The sequence below is a fragment of the Mauremys reevesii genome, linkage group 8, assembly GCF_016161935.1.
Source record: "Mauremys reevesii isolate NIE-2019 linkage group 8, ASM1616193v1, whole genome shotgun sequence".
In the NCBI taxonomy this organism is placed as follows: domain Eukaryota; kingdom Metazoa; phylum Chordata; order Testudines; family Geoemydidae; genus Mauremys; species Mauremys reevesii.
In genome coordinates this window covers 77935946-77957891 of record NC_052630.1, presented here as the reverse complement: position 1 = coordinate 77957891, position 21946 = coordinate 77935946, and the positions used below count along the sequence as shown (strand labels likewise).

At 40.5% G+C, this 21946-nt stretch overlaps 1 protein-coding gene across 7 annotated transcripts in view; it reads right to left on the bottom strand.

The window, feature by feature from the left end:
• KYAT3 (kynurenine aminotransferase 3) overlaps nucleotides 1–21946 on the bottom strand; it is a 65811-nt gene that overhangs the window by 7474 nt on the left and 36391 nt on the right. For 4 of the 7 annotated variants that reach the window (XM_039486652.1, XM_039486649.1, XM_039486650.1 and 1 more), the window contains 7 exons: nucleotides 21707–21807; nucleotides 13551–13609; nucleotides 12028–12172; nucleotides 7499–7648; nucleotides 6292–6378; nucleotides 5104–5229; nucleotides 4886–5006 (listed from right to left, as the gene is read on the bottom strand). In XM_039486652.1, the coding sequence (XP_039342586.1) occupies nucleotides 4886–5006; nucleotides 5104–5229; nucleotides 6292–6378; nucleotides 7499–7648; nucleotides 12028–12172; nucleotides 13551–13609; nucleotides 21707–21805 (787 nt within the window). In that variant the 5' untranslated portion in view covers nucleotides 21806–21807. Of the gene's footprint in view, nucleotides 1–4885; nucleotides 5007–5103; nucleotides 5230–6291; nucleotides 6379–7498; nucleotides 7649–9016; nucleotides 9127–12027; nucleotides 12173–13550; nucleotides 13610–14032; nucleotides 14227–21706; nucleotides 21808–21946 lie in introns of those variants that run through there. The other 3 variants (XM_039486653.1, XM_039486654.1, XM_039486655.1) reach the window with 3 other exon arrangements.

Below are 21946 nucleotides of genomic sequence, written 5' to 3'. Positions count from 1 at the left end.
ATGTGGCTGCAGCAGCATAGGCAGCTAGCCATAGCCGCCACCCGAGTACATACCTAGGATCTTAGACATGATTGTGCTTGCGCAGCTAGCTTGAGCTGCCACCCATGCTATTTTTAGCGCACTAACTTGATCAGAGCTGGCAGATTTACTGGAATTACACCTCCCAGCTGCAGTGTGGCTAAATCCAGGAGTTCTTTGCTCTTTTCTCAACACTTTTGGGTGATTCTTGGGCTGTTGGTTTATGCCACAGACCTTGATAACTCTTTCATCTCTGATTTCTGTAGTATCCAGGTACACTGGGATTTTTAGCTGGACAAGTCTGTTAACTAATTCACTGCTGATCATTGTAACAGTGGATATGTCTACACTGAAATAAAAAACCCACAGCTGGTTCAGGTCAGCTGACTCGGGCTCAGGCTCCAGGGCTGAAAAATTGCTGTGTAGACATTTGGGCTCCAGCCCAAGCCCTAACACAGCAATTTTTAGTCCTGCAACCTGAGGCCCATAAGCCTGAATCAGCTGACTCGAGCCAGCTGCGACTGTGCCACAGGGCTTTTATTCCAGTGTAGAAGTACCAAATGTTGACATTTACGCTATATAATGATACATGAAGAGAAGAGAGTTACCTCACAAGTGGAGAACCAGTGGAAAACCAGTGCTGACAGGGCCAATTCGATCAGGATGGATGTAGTCCACTCCCATTAAAAAACTTCAGAAACAGACTTCAAAGAGAAACAGCAGAACTAAAATTCATTTGCAAATTTAACACCGTTAATTTGGGCTTGAATAGGGACTGGGAGTGGCTGGCTCAACACAAAAGCAGCTATGCCTCTCCTGGAACTGACACCTCCTCATCTATTTTTGGGAGTGGACTACATCCACCCTGATCGAATTGGCCTGTCAACACTGGTTCTCCACTTGTGAGGTAACTCCCTTCTCTTCATGTGTCAGTATATAATGCCTGCATCTGTAATTTTCACTCCATGCATCTGAAGAAGTGAGGGGTTTTACCCATGAAAGCTTATGCCCAAGTAAATCTGTCAGTCTTTAAGGTGCCACCAGACTCTTTGTTGTTTTTGTGGATACAGACTAACACGGCTACCCCCGATACTTGACATTTACACTGTCATTGCCAGGCCTCAGAATTAATAGTGTATTGAGATGAATGAGCGATCACACCTTTCAGGGCACCTCTTCACTAGGAAAAAAGGTGTGTTCTTAACTCATGTTATCGAACACATGGTAGCTGGGGACACTCAGGAAAATTAAGAATTTAAAGTGAATTTGTCAAACCACATTAAATTTTTGTGTGGAAACTCCATTCAGCATTAAAGTGACCTTCAGTTGGTTTAATATGTAGTGAATTATGCTAAACCAAATTAAGGCCATTTTAATTCTAGTAGAACAAAAGACTTTTCTTGTAGCCGCAGGCTTTTTCGCAGATGGCTTCAATTGAATGTCCTTTCTGACTCACAATCCATGAATCACTTCATAGGATAAACCCAGATGTGTTTCCCAAAGTTGTTATATATAAGGTTAGAGGAGGGCACAAGGAGTAGTGATTTTAGTGGTCCTGTTGCATCCCATCCTACCATATTGCCATACTAAAGAGCTATTGCCAAATCCAGCACAACTGTCAGGAGTTTTCTCTAGGGAGGCCCATAAGCAAGGCTGTCATAGACATAATGACAAAATTCCATGGGCACGTTTTCACAGTACCTCCCTGTACTAGAACTGGTTCAAGCCAGTGCCCATCACTGTCATTTTGGGGCACATTTACAAATGTATAGCACAAAACAATTAGCAAACGAGAGACCCATCTTCCCCCTAACCAGCACTAACCCACTCCAACTGACCAGTAATCTTGAAAACAAAAAGTCAGTTTGAACAGATGCATCTTCAATTCAGCTATGCAGGCTGTAGTATTTAAGCACCATGTCCTAAAGGCTGACAAACTGTCTCTAGCATATTGCAAGGATGAGTGAATTTCAAAGCCAGGTGCCCTCTATTTAGGCCATGTCTACACTATAGGTGCTACAGCTACAAGCACGCCACTTAGCCGAGACACTTCCTACAGTGACAGAAGGGGTTTTTCCTTCACAGTAAATAATCCAACTTTCCAAGTGGTGGTAGCTAAGTCAATGGAAACTGCACCTAAGCCCCTGAGCACCACAGCTATGTTGACCTAACCTTTAAACGTAGACCTGAGATTGTTTTGCAACCTACTCCCAGGAATTCGAGCTTGGGGACAGATAGCAGGAGCATTCCAAACAATAATAGCAGGGAGAAGGTAGAGGGGAAAAGGGCAGTCTATCACTTTCACAATCAATAAATTAATACGCAGGATTAAATGGAATGGGGAGCATTTTTTCCATGCCATATGGCAGTATCATTATATTCAAACTCAGTACAGTTTAATATAATTTTAACACCAATCAAGTGCTGGGAATTATCTGTAAGGTAACACATATAAGCATGTTACCTGGGCTGGCACTCTGTTTGTTGAAATGCCAACAGAATCCTCAGTTATGATATGAGAACTCTAAATCTGCCACTATGCCTCTAATGGTTACTCATAAGAGATTTGCACTTTTACAAAAGTCAGATAAGGGTTAGAGACATGATGAAGTGTTCTATATTAGAGAAGACTGCCTGGGCGACAGAATAAAGACTATGCTAATTTTATGATATATGACTAGCTACCCTATTAGATTATATAATAAGAACCACCACCACACTCTGTAATATCCATTTTGCATCTTTAATAGAAGTGTCACTGCATTTGATTGAGTATGTAAAGCTTAATATAAAAACCTTGCAGCTTCTAAATAGTGAAATAGTGGATTTTTTTCTTGTATTATTTTTAATGCGCAGTTATAAAAACTAAGAAGCTGAGGTTAAAAAAAAAAGTCTTGCTTCTTTTAGTAAAGTGACTTTATCAGTTACATTTTTACTCTGAAGGTTTTATGGTTGGTAGGTTTTTAACAATAAATTGTAAGATCATTTGATGGGATCTGTTAGAGAGTATGTAGCTAAATCCAGGTGACTAACACTCTAAGCTTTGACTTGAGTCATTATCACACTGGAATTGTAAATTTTATGTTTTATGTGCAATAAAAATGCTTTTTGTTCATCTGGTATTTTTCCTTCAAAATCTTCAAACAAAGTTAGATTAATAATATACTAATAAAACTAAGAGTTTTATTTCCTCCATGTTCCAGTGCATAATATCTTGCATGATATTATCGTTAGGCCACCATTTTTTTAAATAGCATTAGAAAGCAAAAAACAAACTTGTGGCCAGCGCATCCCACGGATATCAGTGGGAGCTGAGCGTGCAAAAGGACTGCATCTTCAACAAGCAGAAAACAATACATTAATTCAGTTACACTAAACTCATCTTAATTATCAGCATTCCAAAGTCATTGTAGACAAAAAAAAACAGTATTTGCTTATTCCTACTTAATTATATCAATTTTATAATTAATATAAATTAGTGGTTTTCATCTGTCAATCTCAAAGCACTTTATAAAGAAGGTTATGATTGCCACTTTAAAAGATGGGGAAACCGAGGCATGGAGACATGAAATGGTTTGCTCAAGGCCACACATTATATCAGCATCAGAGTCAGGAACAGAACACAGTTCTTCCGACTGTCAGGAAAATTAATTTTATGCTTTCTGGGTTAACATTTTAATTTCAATAGGGCTACTTTGTTGGGCATCATTAAAATTCAACTTCCTTATGATAACATGGGACTGTATAACTCTACAGTCCATTACCTTTCAGCTGGGTGTTCATGCAAGTAGCTACTTCCAGAACCAAAACCTGTGTATAGCTGAGAAGATAATCCTTGGTACTAATTAGCAAGGCAAGGGATTTTAGACTTCTCACAATCCACTAACTAGGATTCAAACTAAGGCCACAACCTCCAAACATTTACACGTGTGATTAATTTAAGCACTTGTGCAATCCCATAGACTTCAGTAGGACTACTCATAAATGTAATACTAAGCACACATAAAAGTGTTGCAGAATTTGCATTAGGGTTACTGGCAGCATATATTGGATGTGCCTATACTAAGATCCAGCTCCTAGTGAAGTCAGTGGAACAGTTTTCATTGACTTCAGTTAGCACTGGATCAGGCCCTACGAAAGAAAACTATTGCAGGGGCCACGATAGCATGAAATGTTTAGTTGTCTGATTTGTCCTTGCAATGGTTTAGTTTGTCCACATAGCATCTCTGCCTGAGAGAACTACTGAAGCACATCTCCACATAGCCCCCGAGTGATTTCACTGTTTGAAATGCCCTTTATTTTTAATACCCTCTGCTTGGGAGGAGGGTGTAGGAAATAATCTTTCCTACGCTTTTGTTCTTTACCTTTTGCTAACTTTTTTTTCCCCTGTTTATTATGGGGCAAGCAATAATGTGGTTTCCTTATTATGCACTAGCCTCACTGATTATATCAGCAGAGCTCCAGGAAAGAGGTTTGTTAGTGACCTCCTGTTCCCTTCCCTAAGCTAGCTCTGCAACAAAGCACACCACTGAGATGTAGATACTTAAACAGTGATTATCTTATTCTTGGCAACAAAGAATTGAATTAGGGTGGGATTTTCAATAGGACCTAAGTGGTTTAGGAGCACAAGGCCCATCCATTTTCTATGGGACTTGCGTGTCTCAGTCACTTAGATGCTTTTGAAAATTCCACCTCTAATCTTTTAAATAAAGATTTAGAAAACAAATGACGTTCTTCATCAGAGTTTCATCATTTTAAACTAAACCAAAATTATGGTTTGAACTACTTGACAGCATCAGTTAACTTTGAGATGCACATTTATGATATCCTTCCACAACCATCTGTGTGGTTATACAAAAATCAGTACCTATTTTAATGTGTTTATTTCCTTTGTACACCAGCCATTCATATACCTCATCACTGAGGCACAGGGTGTCATGTTTAATACAGAGATCAGCTATTACCTGGAGTTCTTCTTTGGTAAATACCTAGAATGCAAAAAGGGAAGGCCAATGCATTAATCAGTGTATTTAAGATACACTCCGAAATTACAGCTACTATGTTAAACTAGAATGGAAGTCTTACCTTGCCTATAGGGTTGTGTGGAGTATTCAGTATGATAGCTTTTGTTCTGGAATTAAATTTACTTGCAAGTTCAGTGGGATCTAAGACCCAATCAGCACTAGATGCAGAGTTCCCAACAACAGTTTTCTAGAATAGAAATAAATGTCTGTATTACTTAAGTGCAACACACATTATAGCCCAGACCATGCCTTTCTCCATGCAAAGCCCACAGGAAGACCAAAGTTAGGAAACTATCTGTGCCCTGCTGCAACATGTAGTCAAGAGGAGAAAGCTTCAGCCAATCATGGAGCAGATAGGGAGCATGACTCTTCTAAGCTTCATACAGTTACACATTACAGTGAGGGATATGGCATAAGAACTGCTGGAGTTCACCTACGTTCACAATGACAGGGTCAAAATTTCTTACACAGGGAAATCCCTGCAAGTCTTCAGGATGTTACTAATGCTGTAGAAGAGTTATCCCCAGCTTTGCCGCCCACAAAACTGGGGGAGCTCAACTGCACAGAGTGCAGGCACAATGCCTTCCATAGACTGGACCAATAATACTAGGATGCTTCAATACTCATCCCTCTAAATTTTTGTTCCAAAGAACAAAAGTTTTCTAGCCTTTCATTACAACTAATTCGTAGTTTTCTTTCAAATATCTGAGGTGTTGCTATTTGAAAAACAACCAAGAGAAACTGCTCATCTCCAGAACTAAAAGGGAAACAGACATTCCACTTTTTGTGGTAAATGGAAAACCATTCCTAATTTAGTAGGCAGTTTTTGGATTAGAGACTATATCTCTTCACAAGCTGCTGAACTGGATCAGAAACCAACTCTTTAAAATAACAAATATGTAAACTGTACGGGCATGTGATCACCCTTCCATTATTTTGTGTTTCAAAACTTTTCTGATGGTGTCAAACAAAAGGACTTTAGGAGCTTTCAGCATGCAGAAGCTGAATTAAATGGGAAACAGGGCCCTACTCTTTACAACACTTGTAGAGCACTATGTCTATAATGCTTTAGATAGCATCACCTCTTAGCCTTATATAGTTGCATTTTATCTCATTTATTATATAGTTGTGTTAAGAAAAACTAGACAGGGACCATCTCCTATAATGTGATTATCAAATGTTATTAGTCTCACAAAAGAATTCTGAATTCGGTGATTAATACTAAATTAAAAAAAAAAAAAAAACATACATATCTCAATGGGATAAAAACAGGTTTTCCTCCTGCCATCTTCACCATGGGCTCATAACAGTCAAAAAATGGCTCAATTATTATCACCTGAAATTAAAACACAGTCAGCAAGACCTAGAATCGAGAAATTACTATGTGTAGTAACATCATATTACTTTCTTCAGATTTACTTTGGCCATATGAATTTACTGTGAACCTTGGGCATTCAACCCTGATTTGATAATGCACCATTTTCATCATTTTAGGACATCATATGGCAATGTTCTCAACCTGCTAATTAGAGGTACTACTCACTTAGACAACAGATATTGGTAGTACTTCAGAGGTTAGACGTGGGCAGTTCTTCTCAAGTTAGATGCTACAGTTGCTACTAGCATATAATGTTAGAAGTGCTTACAGATAGAGACACAAAATAAAATGTGGAGAGTGGAGGCAAAAGGGGTAGTGAACAATAGCAAAGGATTAGGGTAATACGAATGACTCAAAGAGTGACAGAGACAAAAAGGGAGAGAAGATCAAAGCAACTGGGAAGAGAGAGAAAACAGATGAGAACACAAAACAGAAGTAGTCTTAAGAAAAGGAAAAAAGCCAATGTACCACACCAGAATAAGCACTTGTCAGTTACAGTGCATCCCAAAAAGCCATTTCAAGTATCTGGTAGCAGTGGAAAACAAAGCAATAATGAAAGGATAAATCATCAGACCTAACATCTGAAAACAAATACTGGGGTATGATCCTAACATTAAAAATGTGTATACTTTTTCCCCTTCACATTGGTACAATACAATAGTCTGACACAAAACCTGAAATATAATGGCTGTTCAAACATTGAGAACAGATACCTTGCACCATATTTAGCTTCTTGATGCAGACAGCAGCCCACAAAGTTCGTAAAATAGGAATCAGTGGGTGTTAACAGCAACAATGATGTAGAAGCTACGAAAAGTACAATAAATAGGAGAGGAGGCCTGCGTGTTGGTGAATGGGATGGAGGCATCCACGAAACAGTCTCCTTATTGAGATATAGCCTAGTCTCTAAAAGTGTTTGCCAGCCCCTCATCTACACGACAGGGCTCTAAATTGTTTGGCATAGGCCAAATAGATAAAACTGCAATTTATATATTTTTATAAAACATTAAAAACAAAAACATCAACATAATCAATTTTATTTTGGTAGCTATAATAAAATACTTCAGATAAAGCTTACTTCATCTCCCTCTTCAATTAATCCCTGTACTGCACTAAACAGAGATCCATATCCTCCCACTGTCACCAAGATGTCTGTGTAAGGGTCAATCTTCCTTCCACAAACCTTCTCATATACCTGGGACAAGGCTTTCACCAGCAATGGATGGCCCTGTTCAAAATAAAGAAAAACACATTTGGATGTGTGCGCTATGTATTAAGTAATAGGTAATACAGACAACTGATAATACAAAGTCTATCTACACATACATACACGCTTTACCTCTCAATAAACAGAAATAACTGTGGGCAGAATTATTAATAGTTAGGAGATTACTGGTATGATTTAGAGGAGATTTTGTGCTGTAAGTGTTTGATTTCTTTCATTCAGAAAAATAAAAACGAGGGGTAGCGGGGAGGTTGTTTGTTTGAAACAACGAAAAATATGAGGTGAGCCCCTACTCTACTAGGAGTTTTAGCCTAAAATCACTACTGGGATTTAAAGGGGTTTGTGGGTGATGGGGAAGGAGGAAAGGTTCAATTTCTTGATTCCTACCAGGCAATTCTTTCTACATCTGATGTTTTTGGGTTCTAAAATGCCAGTTCAGCATCATTCTACCCCAAAAGTAGCTCCAGGGGCCTCTGGTGTGCTAGGCCAGTTATGAAGGATAATATATGACCCCATTTCATACCCTCCCCTATAGGGCACAGAGAGGGAGAGGTAACATTGTTTCCTTTCCTTGCACTCCCTCATCTGTCTGTATTGTGATGGGGTATATAGGCCCCCCACTGGCTGGAAAGAGGTTAATGAGAGCCTGTGGGCTCAATAAACCTCCGTCTATTACACCTGTAAGAGCTATCAAGCCTGGAGGGAGGAGATAAAAGAGGAAAGCCCAGCTTAGTTTCTATAGTGGGTACTGAGATGGGCAACTAGACCAAAGGGGACCCTGAACCCAGGCCACAACTGAATTATTTGAGGGAGGGAGGGAGGGGGAGAGAGAGAGAGAGAGAGAGAGAGAGAAAGAAAGAAAGAAAGATCAGGAAACCAGAAGGGGACACCAGGCAGCGAACCCTGGACAGCACTCACTACTCCTGAAAGACATCTAAGGAGTCTGCGTATTGCCCAGAGGAATTCTGCTTGGAGGCAACTGGATGAGACTGGAAATAGACCCCCATACCCATAGAGCATCAGAACCTGTCTAGATTCCTTCTCCTGGTGTAATGGATGGCCATCTTGGCCAGCGCCAGGAGGAGGTTGACAAGGAAGTCTCAACTTTCTGGGGCCTCGGCCCAACTTAGTAGTGGCTAACTGGGAGAAGATGCGGATTTCTTGTGCTAGCCCCTTGAAGAGATGCCAGCTGAGCCCAGCAGAAAACTAGAAACTGCTCGATGCCAGAGTTTCTCTGGGGCAGGTACACCTCGTATACAACCTTTGACTTTGTTTTGTTCCCTGTAACTAATTTACTCTCTTTTTGGTATCTGAGGCCAGGCTGAGGTAGGGAGTAACCTACGGAAGAAGCGGAAGTCTGAATAGACATACCTTAGCAACTTATTGCAGGGTCCCTGGACTGGAACCCACAGGGAAGGGTGGGCCTACTTCCCCTACTGACCCTCTGAGGATGGTGGTGTGGAGATTCCTGGAGACAAGGGCTGGAAGGCCAATACAGTGGAGTCGCATCATACGTGCATTTAACTTACACAAATTCAACTATATGCGCTTGGTCAAAAAAAAAGAAAAATAACAATTTATATACAGTAGTGCGGGCAATTCCGCCCACCATTCTACTCAATGAGCGTATGCCCCGGAGTGAGCGTTAGATGGGAGACATGAATCTGCTGTTCCCTCAGTCAGTCTCAGTTCCCGCGTGCCTCTCATAGTGTGAGCATCTCGCCGCGCTGAGTGTGATTCTAGTGTTTAAAGATACATATTTTTCGTATAACATGGCCCCTAAACGCAAGCCAACTATTTCATCTGGTGCTCAAGCAAAGAAACAGCAATCTGTTCCAACGCTGGAGGAAAAACTGGCTGTGTTGGACTTATTGAGACACGGTATTTTGGTCTCCAACGTGCCACGTAAATATGGCCGCAAAGAATCTAGCATCCATGCCATCAAGATTCGAGAGAGAGAGAAATTCGTCAAGCCATGGCATCAAGTGCTTCAATAACTGCTAAGGTGACGAGCCAGGTGTGTGATAAGACTGTAGTGAAGACTGAAAAGGCATTAAACTTATGGCTGGAAGACATGAACCGTAAACATGAGCCTATCAATGGCAACACATTGCGAGAAAAGGCTCTTAGCCTCTATGCACTGTTCAAACCTCCCGCCGAAGAGGGACAGCCTTCTGATGAGAAGGAATTCAAAGCCAGCAAACGTTGGCTTAACAGTTTTAGGAACCGCTTCAACCTCAAAACGGTGCAGACTACTGGTGAAGCTGCATCTGCCAATGAAGAGGCAGCAAAACCCTACCCCGAACAATTAAAGAAAATCACAGAAGAAAAGGGCTATCTTCCGGAACAAGTTTTTAATGCTGACGAGACTGGGCTCTTCTGGGAAAAAATGCCCAACTGCACTTACATTTCGAAATCAGAAAGACAAGCCCCTGGCTTCAAAGCAGCTAAAGACCATGTGACTGTCTTGTTTTGTGGCAATGCGGTTGGGCATTTAATAAAGCCAGGCTTGCTCTACAGGGCTGCAAAGCCCCGTGCCCTAAAAGGCAACAACAAAAATCTCCTGCCTGTGTTCTGGCAATCAAATAAAAAGGTTTGGGTGATGGCAGCATTATTTCTGGATTGGTTCCACAAGTGTTTCATTCTGGAGGGCAAGCGGTACTTCGAAGAGAAAGGACTTGACTTTAAAGTGCTGCTGATCGTAGACAATGCTCCTGGCCACCCTGAAGCACTCCAGTTTGCGCATAACGACGTTGAAGTCATCTTTCTCCCCCGTAATACCACCTCCATCCTCCAACCTCTCGACCAACGGGTGATTTGCTGTTTCAAGGCCACGTACACGAGGCTTACGTTCTCACGGCTATGTAGCGCTATGAATGTTGATCCCAATCTTAATGTGATGGAGTGTTGGAAGTCCTTCAACATTGCCAATTGCATCACTTATATTAAACAGGCAATGGATGCAATCAAGCCTGAAACAGTCAATGCATGTTGGCAAAACTTATGGAAAGAATGTGTGAATGATTTTAAGGGTTTCCCAACCATTGACAAAGAAGTGAAACACATTGTTGAGAGGGCCAGGCAAGTGGGTGGTGATGGCTTCGTCGACATCCTTGAGGAAGAAATTGAAGAATTAATTGAGGGCAGAGAAACATTGACTAATGAAGAGTCAGAGGAACTGAAAAATCATCTACAGAAGACGAAGATGATGATGACAACGAACAGGAAGAGCCAGCAAGTTGGAATCTTCATAAATTTGCTCAAGTGTTCCAAGCAGTAAAACACTTGAATGATTTAATTTCTCAATATGATCCCTCTACGGAATGAAGCCTCAAAATCACAGGTAGTATTACGGACGATTTGAGACCCTATCAAGAAATGTTTGAGCAGCTCAAGAGACAACAGCGACAGTTGCTGATCACCATGTTTTTCAAGAAAAAAAAACCAGCAGCAGTTGAGCCTACGCAATCAACTTCTCGAGCTCAACCAGAGCCAACTACTTCGTCTACGACTCGCTCTCCGTCATCTCCGTCTCCTGGATCGACATCAAGCCCTGATGACCCCCCAGTAGTGTTGTCAGGAGAAGAGAAAGACTAATTATCGGAGTGTGTGCCGCGCCCATCTTCATCGTCTCATCGTTCATCATACGGGCGCTGTACTAATCATCATCCTCATCATTCATCGTCATCGCATCACCGTTGTCATAGTCGCCGTATCACCACTATCATCATCGTCGTAGACTGGCAAGAATATCCAGGATGAATGGTGAGTGGTTAGGTTTACTGTTTTCCTTTTTTATTCTTTCATTCTTCCATCTCTCTCTCATTAAAAATACTGTAAAATTATATTTTGCATATGTACTCTTTATTATATGCTGTACATTACCCATTACTGTACAGGGTTGTATACACAAAACCATGTACAGTATACTGTACTTTATGGGTGATTTAAGGGATTTTCAAGGGTAATTATGACCACACGCGATTTTCACCTTATGCGCTAACTTTAGAACCTAACCCCCACTAACATGCGACTCCCCTGCAAATGTGAAGTTGGGCTGAAGAACTGGCATGAAGCTACTGGACTACTGTTGTACTGGAATTGGATTCCCTGGAAGGGGTGAGATCACAAGTGACCTGGCCAGAGTATTGGCAGGGTACACGTGCTGCACTATAAGATAATGATCTGAGTGAAGGACTCTGCTTTAAATAAAACTACACTGGGAATGCTGATCAGCAGCTGGTAAACTCTATTACAGAAACCCATGCTTGGAAGGAGGAAGAGAAGCCAAGATGAAAGTGAACAAAGTTATACACCTAACTTAAAACCAAGTCTTAAAGTTTCCCATGTAACAAACTTTCCCCAAAGTTCAATGTACTCACAAAGCCACGTGTGTACTGGTTCAGCCTATCAACTGTCGCTGCCTTGGCTAGCTCTTCTTTAACATAGCTAGGAGGGGATATATCTGGAAGGCCTTGACCAAGATTAACAATTGAAGGGTCTGCAGCCACTTTGGTAAATTCAACCCTAGGGAAAAATATGTGTTAAAAGTTTTACCAAGAAAATTATCCTGCTCATTTGTCATACTTTAAATGTAAAAGCAATGGGTTGAATCCACAGTGGGCCAAATTCACAGAAGGCAAATGGCCTCTAACAAAGGAAAGACCACTAGAGGAGAGGATGGGGCAGTGCAAAACTATTGGGAACCCCAAGTGTGGGCAGAAACATCTGGGGAGATGGTGTCTGCAGAACGTATCTCCTGAACAGCCTGTATTGCCAGGACTCATATGAGACCCTGGCTGCAAACAAAAACTGACAACCTCCAACGTACTCCCTGAAGGAAGGCAGCAGTGAAACAATACTGCTGGGGTGAATCCCACACACACAGAACATACTGGATCTTGCTTAGCAGGCAGGTGCAGTTACTGGGGTGAATCTAATCTGACAAGTCTAGCAAACATTTAAGCCACCAAGACTCACAGCATTAGCCAGTCCTCTCACTGAGCTCTGTAAACATTCCTAGTCATACCAGTCTATGGACCGATTCATACAGTTTGTTAGTTGTTCCATTAAGCCTGCCAAAAGCTAATTATAGAATTTTTAATCTGCAATTTTTTTCTCCTTTTATGTGTGCTCTTTCCTTCTGCCCTTAGCTCACCATCCAAATGTTAACCAGATAAAAAATTACAGTTACAGGGTCACAGACACAGACATCAATAACAGAAATTGCTGCGAGGAGTATGAGGCAGGATGGTCACTGGCGAGAGGGCACTAAGTGCATTTAAACAATCTGTCCAACCCCTCAGTTAATGTTACAAACTTATGAAATCCCACTAGATGGCAATGACCCAACTGATGCTACTTTGAGACCAATTTAAGCCCTGGATAAAAATATAGTAAAATATATTAGGTTGATTTCTACAGTGACATGTTCAAGATGGTTAAATGAAACCAGTGTAAATTAGCAAAGCTAGGTTGTTCAACAAAACTAATCTATAAATCTGTAGCCCCGTGTTGCCACCATACCTAAGAATCATAGGTGCTGGAACTAGTGGTTTCCATCATATACAGGGTTTACAATTTGGTTCAATAGCTCTCAGCACCCCCAATATACAAATTGTTCTAGCACCCCTGCTGAGAATTACTTTTGTTTTACATTGGTTCATTCTGCACTTCAGAATTCTAACTTAGTCACAGCTTATGACCTTGTATTGGCTTAATACAGATCTCCACCACCACATTTGGCCCACTGAATCTATCTTCTAGGGATGTGTGTGGATACAATTCAGCACCAAGAATAACAAGAGTTGTATATCTCTGTGGTGCTGGATAAATAATCAATCTGGAAAAGATAACACACTAATTGATTTTTAGAATTCTACATATATTTTAATATGTCACTTACCATACATTGACATCAAGCCCTTCAATTCGTTTTGCGTTTTTGTGCTTGAAGGCCATTGTCTACAAGATCAAAATATATAGACAAAGGGGTTTTGTTAAGAATTACAAAGTCTTATATTGTTAAACATTGTAACATTGCATGAGAAACCCTCTCCTATGCCCTTCCAAAGATACCATAACTGAACAAGTATCAGAGGGGTAGCCGTGTTAGTCTGGATCTGTAAAAGCAGCAAAGAGTCTTGTGGCACCTTATAGACTAACAGACGTTTTGAAGCATGCATCCGACGAAGTGGGTATTCACCCACAAAAGCTCATGCTCCAAAACGTCTGTTAGTCTATAAGGTGTCACAAGACTCTTTACTGCTATAACTGAACAAGTTCAATAATATAACACTGCTGATATTATAAAAGCCTTAATGGATGATAATAGCTTGAGTTCAGTCTAACATGAAAATAAACAAAATACTCTACATTATGACTTACCACTACACAAACTCACTGAAGTCAGGGCAGGGATGGAGGTCACGGCAGAATGTAGTGCATAGCATTTGCCAGTGACCTACAAATGGGGAAAAAAGGGGTTGAACCCTTTTAAAAAAAAAAATAAAGATCTGAAGGGCTGAGTGACTTTCCTCCCTTTCCGATTTGAAAATCTGTATTTTCTACACAATTTTCCCAAGAAAAATCTATGGGAGAGTTCAGAACAGGTAGGATTATGACATCAGAGATGCCATGGAAATGAAACATCACTCTGTTCTATACAGGTTCTCATACTATGCTCATCTCCAGAGTATTTGAGCACCATTTAGTACTGCACATCTGTTCTGCTGTTTGGTCATCCTCTTTCCCCCAGAGAGAAGAATGTACAGTGAAGCATCTTTTTCTATCAGTTTGTTTTATTTATTTATAAAAGGGCTGTTGATTAGTCACAGTTAACTCATGCGATTAACTCAAAAAATTAATCTCAATTAATTGCACTGTTAAACAATAGGACACCAATTAAAATTTATTAAATATTTTGGATGTTTTTCTACATTTTCATATATTTGATTTCAATTACAACACAGACTACAAAGTGTACAGTGCTCACTTTACATTATTATTTTTATTACAAATATTTGCACTGTAAAAATGATAAACAAAAGAAACAGTATTTTTCAATTGCACCACAGTACTTGTATGAGGTGAATCTCTTTATCGTGAAAGTGCAACTTACAAATGTAGATTTTTTTCTTGTTTCATAATTGCACTCAAAAACAAAACAATGCAATATTTTAGAGCCTACTAGTCCACTCAGTCCTACTTCTCATTCAGTCAATTGTTAAGACAAACAAGTTTACATTTACAGGAGATAATGCTGCCCACTTCTTATTTACGTCACCAGAAAGTGAGAACAGACATTCTCATGGGACTTTTGTAGCTGGCATTGCAAGGTATCTACCTACCAGATATGCTAAACATTCGTATGCCCCTTCATGCTTCGGCCACCATTCCAGAGGATATGCTTCCATGCTGATGACGTTCATTAAAAAAAAGAATGTGTTAATTAAATTTGTGACTGAACTCCTTGGGGGAAAATTGTATGTCCCTGGCTCTATTTTACTCGCATTCTGTCATCTGTTTAATGTTATAGCAGTCTCGGATGATGACCCAGCACATGTTGTTTGCTTTAAGAACACTTTCATTGTGGATTTGACAAAATGCAACGAAGGTACCAATGTGATATTTCTAAAGATAGCTACAGCACTCGAACCAAGGTTTAAGAATCTGAAGTGCCTTCCAAACTCTGAGAGGGATGAGGTGCGGAGTATGCTTTCAGAAGTCTTAAAAGAGCAAAACTCCAATGTGGAAACTACAGAACCCAAGCCACCAAAAAAGAAAATCAACCTTCTGCTGGTGGCATTTGATTCAGAGGATGAAAACGAACATGCATTGATCCGCATTGCTTTGGATTGTTATTGAACAGAGCTCATCATCAGCACAGACACACGCCCTCTGGAATGGTGGTTGAAGCATGAAGGGACATATGAATCTTTAGCGAATCTGGCATGTAAATATCTTGCGATGCCAGCTACAACAGTGCCATGCGAACACCCGTTCCACTTTCAGGAGACATTGTGAACAAGAAGCTGGCAGCATTATCTTCTGCAAATGTAAACAAACTTGTTTGTCTGAGCGATTGGCTGAACAAGAAGTAGGACTGAGTGAACTTGTAGGCGCTGAAGTTTTACATTTTTGTTTTTGAATGCAGTTATTTTTTGTACATAATTCTACATTTGTAAGTTCAATAGAATTATGTAATACAGTACTTGTATAAGGTGAATTGAAAAATACTATTTATTTTGTTTTTTTTACAGTACAAATATTTGTAATAAAAAATAAAAATAAAGTTAGTACCATACACTTTGTATTCTGTGCTATAATTGAAATCAATTTATTTGAAAATGTGGAAAACATTCAAAATATTTAAATAAATGGTATTCTATTATTAACAGTGTGATTAATTGCGATTACTTTTTTTAATCGCTTGACAGCCCTAATTATATTTTATATAATTATATATATAGCTATTTGTTTGTTAGAGAAGGCAAGGTCAAAGGAATGGACCTTGCACTTGGAGCAGTTTGCAATAGTCATTAAGATTCATTGAAAGTATTTTTATTCAGACTACTCAAAACTTAACACTTATTTATCTCAAATACTGGGGAGAAAACGTTTTTGTTATAAACACATATGCTCTTGAATTAGGGGCTGAGAAAATTCACATATAATAGACCTCCAAGGAGCCTTCCTATAAAACCAGGGATGACCAGACCCAATATCTGTGGTATCTTTAAAGTTTACAAACACAACAACATACAACGAAAGAGAGAGAAAGCAGGAAAAACTCTTCTGGCCTTCTTCATACAGTCTAACAAAGAATAAAAGCGCAAACCCATTCCCACCACCCCCTCTTTATAGTGCAGACAGTAACTCAACGATAGAACTCAATAACTGCGTTAAGATCATGCCTGTGCAAAGTGTGGGATCGGAAATCAGTGAACCAAAACTTTTGTGTCAGAAACTATGCCTAACTGGTGGACAAAAATATTGAGGGGATGGGCTATTCTACCCATCGCTACCTTTCAAGGTCCTTCAAAAAAGCAATTTAGGGCTGTCAAGCAAGCTTCGCCATCATGGCTGCCACCCCCACTGTCTCTTGGAACCCATGACCATCTTCATCCTAATCCCTCCTAACCAGGCTGGGCTAGAGAGAGGGAGCCAGATGACATCACCATCTCCAGAATTTTCAGCTAAATCCTGAACACAACCTGGGATGTAAAACTTCACTCCCCGCACCCCTGCTGTGCTCTTTTCCTTACGTACCACATTTATTTTCTTTCCTATCGCTCTCCCCTTTCTCCTTCTGTCTAATATGAGCCTGGCTTCGTCAGCCAAGACTGCATATTTTGCAACACTGCTGTGAGCCTGTGACCAGAGAGGCAGCTAAAAGTAATGCCCTAAGCACCCCAATGCTGGGATGAGTTTGCTGAGTCCCAGAATGGCTGATAAGATAGTGTGCTGTGCCTGTTTTTTCCAGCAGTGAGGTTTGCAAGTGAAAGTCAACTTCAGAGACAAAAGCTTCATTTTCTTTGCTATTCTTTTCTCTCCCCCTTTGTTTGTGTCTTGTTTTTTCCTCTTAGGAAATGGGATTGGACTTTAACAGCAGCAACAGCAGCTCCAGCCCATCTCAACTAACTTCTTCTCTTTTCACCCAAAATGACAATTACTTCAATCTTTGATACCACCTAAGAGATTGTCAAAAAAAACACCTCTCCAGGTAAAAGGAAGGGAACAAGGGATTTTGTAAAACGAAAGCCTTATTCAATACTTTACATTTCAAATGCTTTAACTGTTTTTCATTCTTTTTCTGTATCATTAATAAAGTCTTAGAAATATTTTAATGGTGTGTTTGCCATGATACTGTACTAAGGAGGCTGAGGTCTTTGTATGCCAAACCCAAAACCTCATTTAAAACTGTTTAATGTTGGACAGTATCTGGGTTATATTAACATCTTTGGCCCAATTATTCCACCTAATTTAATACTAACAGGCCCCAATCCTACAAACATAAACATACTTAACATTATTAGTGTGAGTAGCCCCCACTGATTTTGACTGGACTGTTGTGCTAGTAAAGTTAAGCCCATGTTGCAAGTGTTTGCAGGATATGGGCCTATGATGTCAAATCACTTCTTTCACTATAATTTTATTGCACAGGCCAGATTCTAATCTCAGACACATGGCACAAATTTCAACGAAGTTCAGCATAGTACAGGTCCCATTTATCCCAACAAGACATCAAATCAGTTTTGGAGAACTTGGCGTGTGAATGTGCGACTGTTGCCAAGGGACATATCCAAATTGCGGTTAAAAGGGAGTTTTGGTTAGATATGGTCCATTACTCTGGTATATGCAAGTGTCTAAAAGAGTACTCAACCTCTGCACTGATGAGCATAATGCAGACTGAGATTAGTGTTTGGCTATAATACACTCCCCAATAATACGAATATTTTATCGTGCCCTTTTCAAATAAGCACTTCTGGCAACGTCCCTGTTTTCACAAGCTAGTCTACTTTTTTTTTTTTTTTTTACTATGTAGAACTGAGAAGTCTAGTGCTGAATCTCTCTAGTTAATAATCAGAATTCTGTGTGGTCCAGTGGGAAGCTCATTGTATTGACCAACTCTTAAGATCACTTCAATTAGCTACCACAACAGGCTGATCAATAGCAGGATTGTTATGACTGAATCATAGTAAGCTTAAACGGTACTAAATCTCTCTCCTGGCTGAAATCTTACTGAGAACTAAAAGACTCAGCCTTCATATCACAGAACATTGTATGTTCAATTGTTAAAAATTAGAGCTTTCTCTCCCTATGTACCTTGATCTTAGTTTTGATTCTGATGTCATAAAATGGAATTGCTGACCTTGTATTGGCTATCAAGGCCCTCAGCTCGGTTTTGGGTTCTAGCTCTGCTTACTTCAACTTTTAAAGGCCAAGCAATTAACTGAAATTATTAAAATGAGGTATGATTAAGAAAACAGAGCTTTCTTCCAGGGAGAAGAAAAAAACACTGCTGAAGTGTGTCCAGATGCTAGTGAGAATGCTGAGAATTTCCCTATTTTATATCATATGCCACTCTTTCAATTACATGATCGGTTCTACCATCCTTCAAGCTAAGGAATGGAAGTGATTTATTTAAGATGAAGTGCTAGCAGAGTCTTGATCAGTGTTAAGCAACACGAAGTATTCCCCCTTCAAGATCTAAATTCATGGCTTCCAAGCACATCCAGCCCCTATTAGCAATGGTTGTTTTAGAAAGGAGATGAATAAGAGGGGACATGACAGAGAAGGTGCTATTTACCTTTTCTTATAACAGAAGTACAAGGAGACATCCAATGAAAGTGAAAGTTAAATACTGATAAAAAGAAATACTTTTACACAATGCATAATTAACCTGTGGAATTCAATACTATGAACTATTATTGAAGCCAAGAACTTAATAGGATTCAAAAAAAGGATTAGACATCTGTACGGACAATGACAACACCTACGCCATTATTAGATAAGATATAAAACACAATGCATATAAAACATCCTGCTCTAGGGCATAAGCCAACTTGGCTTGGAGTTTAGGAAATTTTCCCCAAGGGGAATTTATTCTATAACTGTACACTATGGGGGTCTTGCACCTATTTCTGAAGTATCTAGTGATGGCCACTGTCTGAGACCAGGATGCTGGATTGATCCAGTAATGTACTTACTATGTTCCATTCACACCCTAGGATCTCCTCCATTATGGTGAAAAACTGCACCTTCTTTTGACAAAGTTAGATATAAAATGGTGCCACATGATTCCATAAGCAACTTCAGTGAGACTTCAAGAATTATATACAATAAACTTAATCAAGTGTTGCTCTCTCTCAAGTACCTGTATAGCTAGCTCCTATTGGCATAGTATCTACTAGCCTATTGGCATATTATCCCTTGCAACACCCCATTTTATAGATGGGAAATGGAGGCCCAGATCCACAACGGGACTTAGGCATTGCAACACTAAACATTGCAACACCTAAGTTTTAGGCAGCTACAAAAATCACTAGAACAACAGTGGGATCCACAAAGCCTGGGTTAGGCATCGAGGGTCCCTATACAATCAATGGGAAGAGATACGCACCTAAGAATGTAATCGACAAATGCCACATGCTAGATGGGAAGCATGTAAACTAGCCAATGGGAGATGCCTATGAAAGATGTGTGTTCTAAGCCCCCCACCTATCAAAAAGTTAGGCGCTTAAGTGCAGGCTGCAAGGAAGTACCTATCTCTGCTTGCAATCCACAGCTGGGAACCTCTCTCCTGAAGTTAGGTGTCTAGGCACCTCTTGTACGAAATGCCAGAGGAGAAAGTGGTTGTGGTGGGAGACCTAGGTTCAATTCCCCCCTCCACATGAGGGGGAAAGAGGATCTGAACAGGGGTCTTCTACCTCTAAGGATTGTACACTAACCACTAGTCTAGACGATATTCAAATGTGGAGTGTTCTCAGTCTCTCTTGTTGAAGGTGTTCCACGTTGGAAAGACTGAGATACCCATGTTACAATGGCCTAGTGATTAGACAACTCTCCTGAGAAGTGGGAAATCCCAGTTCATATCCTCTCTCCCCATCAGGCAAATGGGAGACCTGAACCTGGGATCCCTGCATCCCGCATGAGTGCTCTAACCACCACGAGGGAGGCAGCACCATCACCTCTTTAATTTTGAATGGGGCCCAATCTGGTAGGCATAATCTGAGCATGCCTATTGGACTGGGGCTGGTTGGCAAATGTCTACCATCCCCTGGTTTGTGGGCTGTACTAGGGCTTAAGCAGGAGATGGGCATCCAGACATCTAGAGTGAGGCAGCAGTGCACATGCTCAGAAACATAGGTGCCTAAGGAACTTCTACAGCGAAAAATTTAGGGACCAAGTGAGTTTAGACAACTACAGGGTTAGGTGACAGCAGTGAACTGCCGTGGTCTAAAACTGTGAGTTAAGCACTTAAGTCCCTTTATGGATCTGGGCCAGAGAGACTGATTTACCCAAAGTCACACACAAAATCTATGGCAGGGGTCGGCAACCTTTCAGAAGCAGTGTGCCGAGTCTTCATTTATTCACTCTGATTTAAGGTTTCGCATGCCAGTAATACATTTTGACATTTTTAGAGGGTCTCTTTCTATAAGTCTATAATATATAACTAAACTACTGTTGTATGTAAAGTAAATAGTTTTTAAAATGTTTAAGAAGCTTCATTTAAAATTAAATTAAAATGCAGAGCCCCCAGAACAATGGTCAGGACCCGGGCGTGTGAGCGCCACTGAAAATCAGTTCGCGTGCCATAGGTTGCCTATCCCAGAACTATGGTAAAGCAGGGAACTGAACCCATCTCCCGAGTCCCAGGTTAATGCCCTAACCATGGGACCATCCTCCCTCTCCAGTGGCCACTAACATTGCCTTAAAGCAGTGGTCCCCAACACGGTGCCTGCGGGTGCCATGGTGACCACCGGGGCATCTATGTGCGCCCGCGTATTGGCCGGCGGACAAGCATCCGCCAAAATGTCGCCAAAAAGCGGTGTCATCAAGAGGCGTCACCGCCAAAACGCCGCTGATTTTCGGCGGCGACACCCTTGACCTTGCCGCTTCTCGGCGGCATTTCGGCAGATGCTCGTCTGCCAGCCACGGTCCTTGGTGGCTCGTCGTCCAGCGCCCGCCACCCAGAAAAGGTTGGAAACCACTGCCTTAAAGAATGCAACAGATATGTAGAACAATAATCATGCTAGTATGGTTTAACATTTGATTGATTTGAACAATAATTTATTGCAGTTTTCATACTAAATGTCTGGGATTAAGGCAACAAAAAATAGAGAAAACGTAATGCTTTGTGGACTTCCTCACAGAACATGGATGAATCTTAAACTGCCTGGCAAAAATTTCACTTTTATCATCGGCTCAGTGAACTAAACCAAGTAGACATCCAATCCAATATATACTTACCGGCAGCATCACAAAATGAGTGCATCTCTAAAATAAATACAGCGTGACATACATATACTGTAATCTACGAACTGACGGAATACATACTGCAGAGGTCGAAAATCTGAAGAATCTTACAGGATAAACTGTCTTCAGTAGCTGTGTCCTAATGCCAAGGCAGCAGAGGCTTTGCTGAGCAAAAAACATGCCTGCACAATAATTTATAAGATTAAAAAAAAAGGTAAACCTTTATCTAGTACTTACAGATGCAAGACCAGAAATGTGCATTTCCTACACAAAGTTAAGCAATTTTAGAGCCTGAGATTTTTCTTCTCCCAACCCTACCCA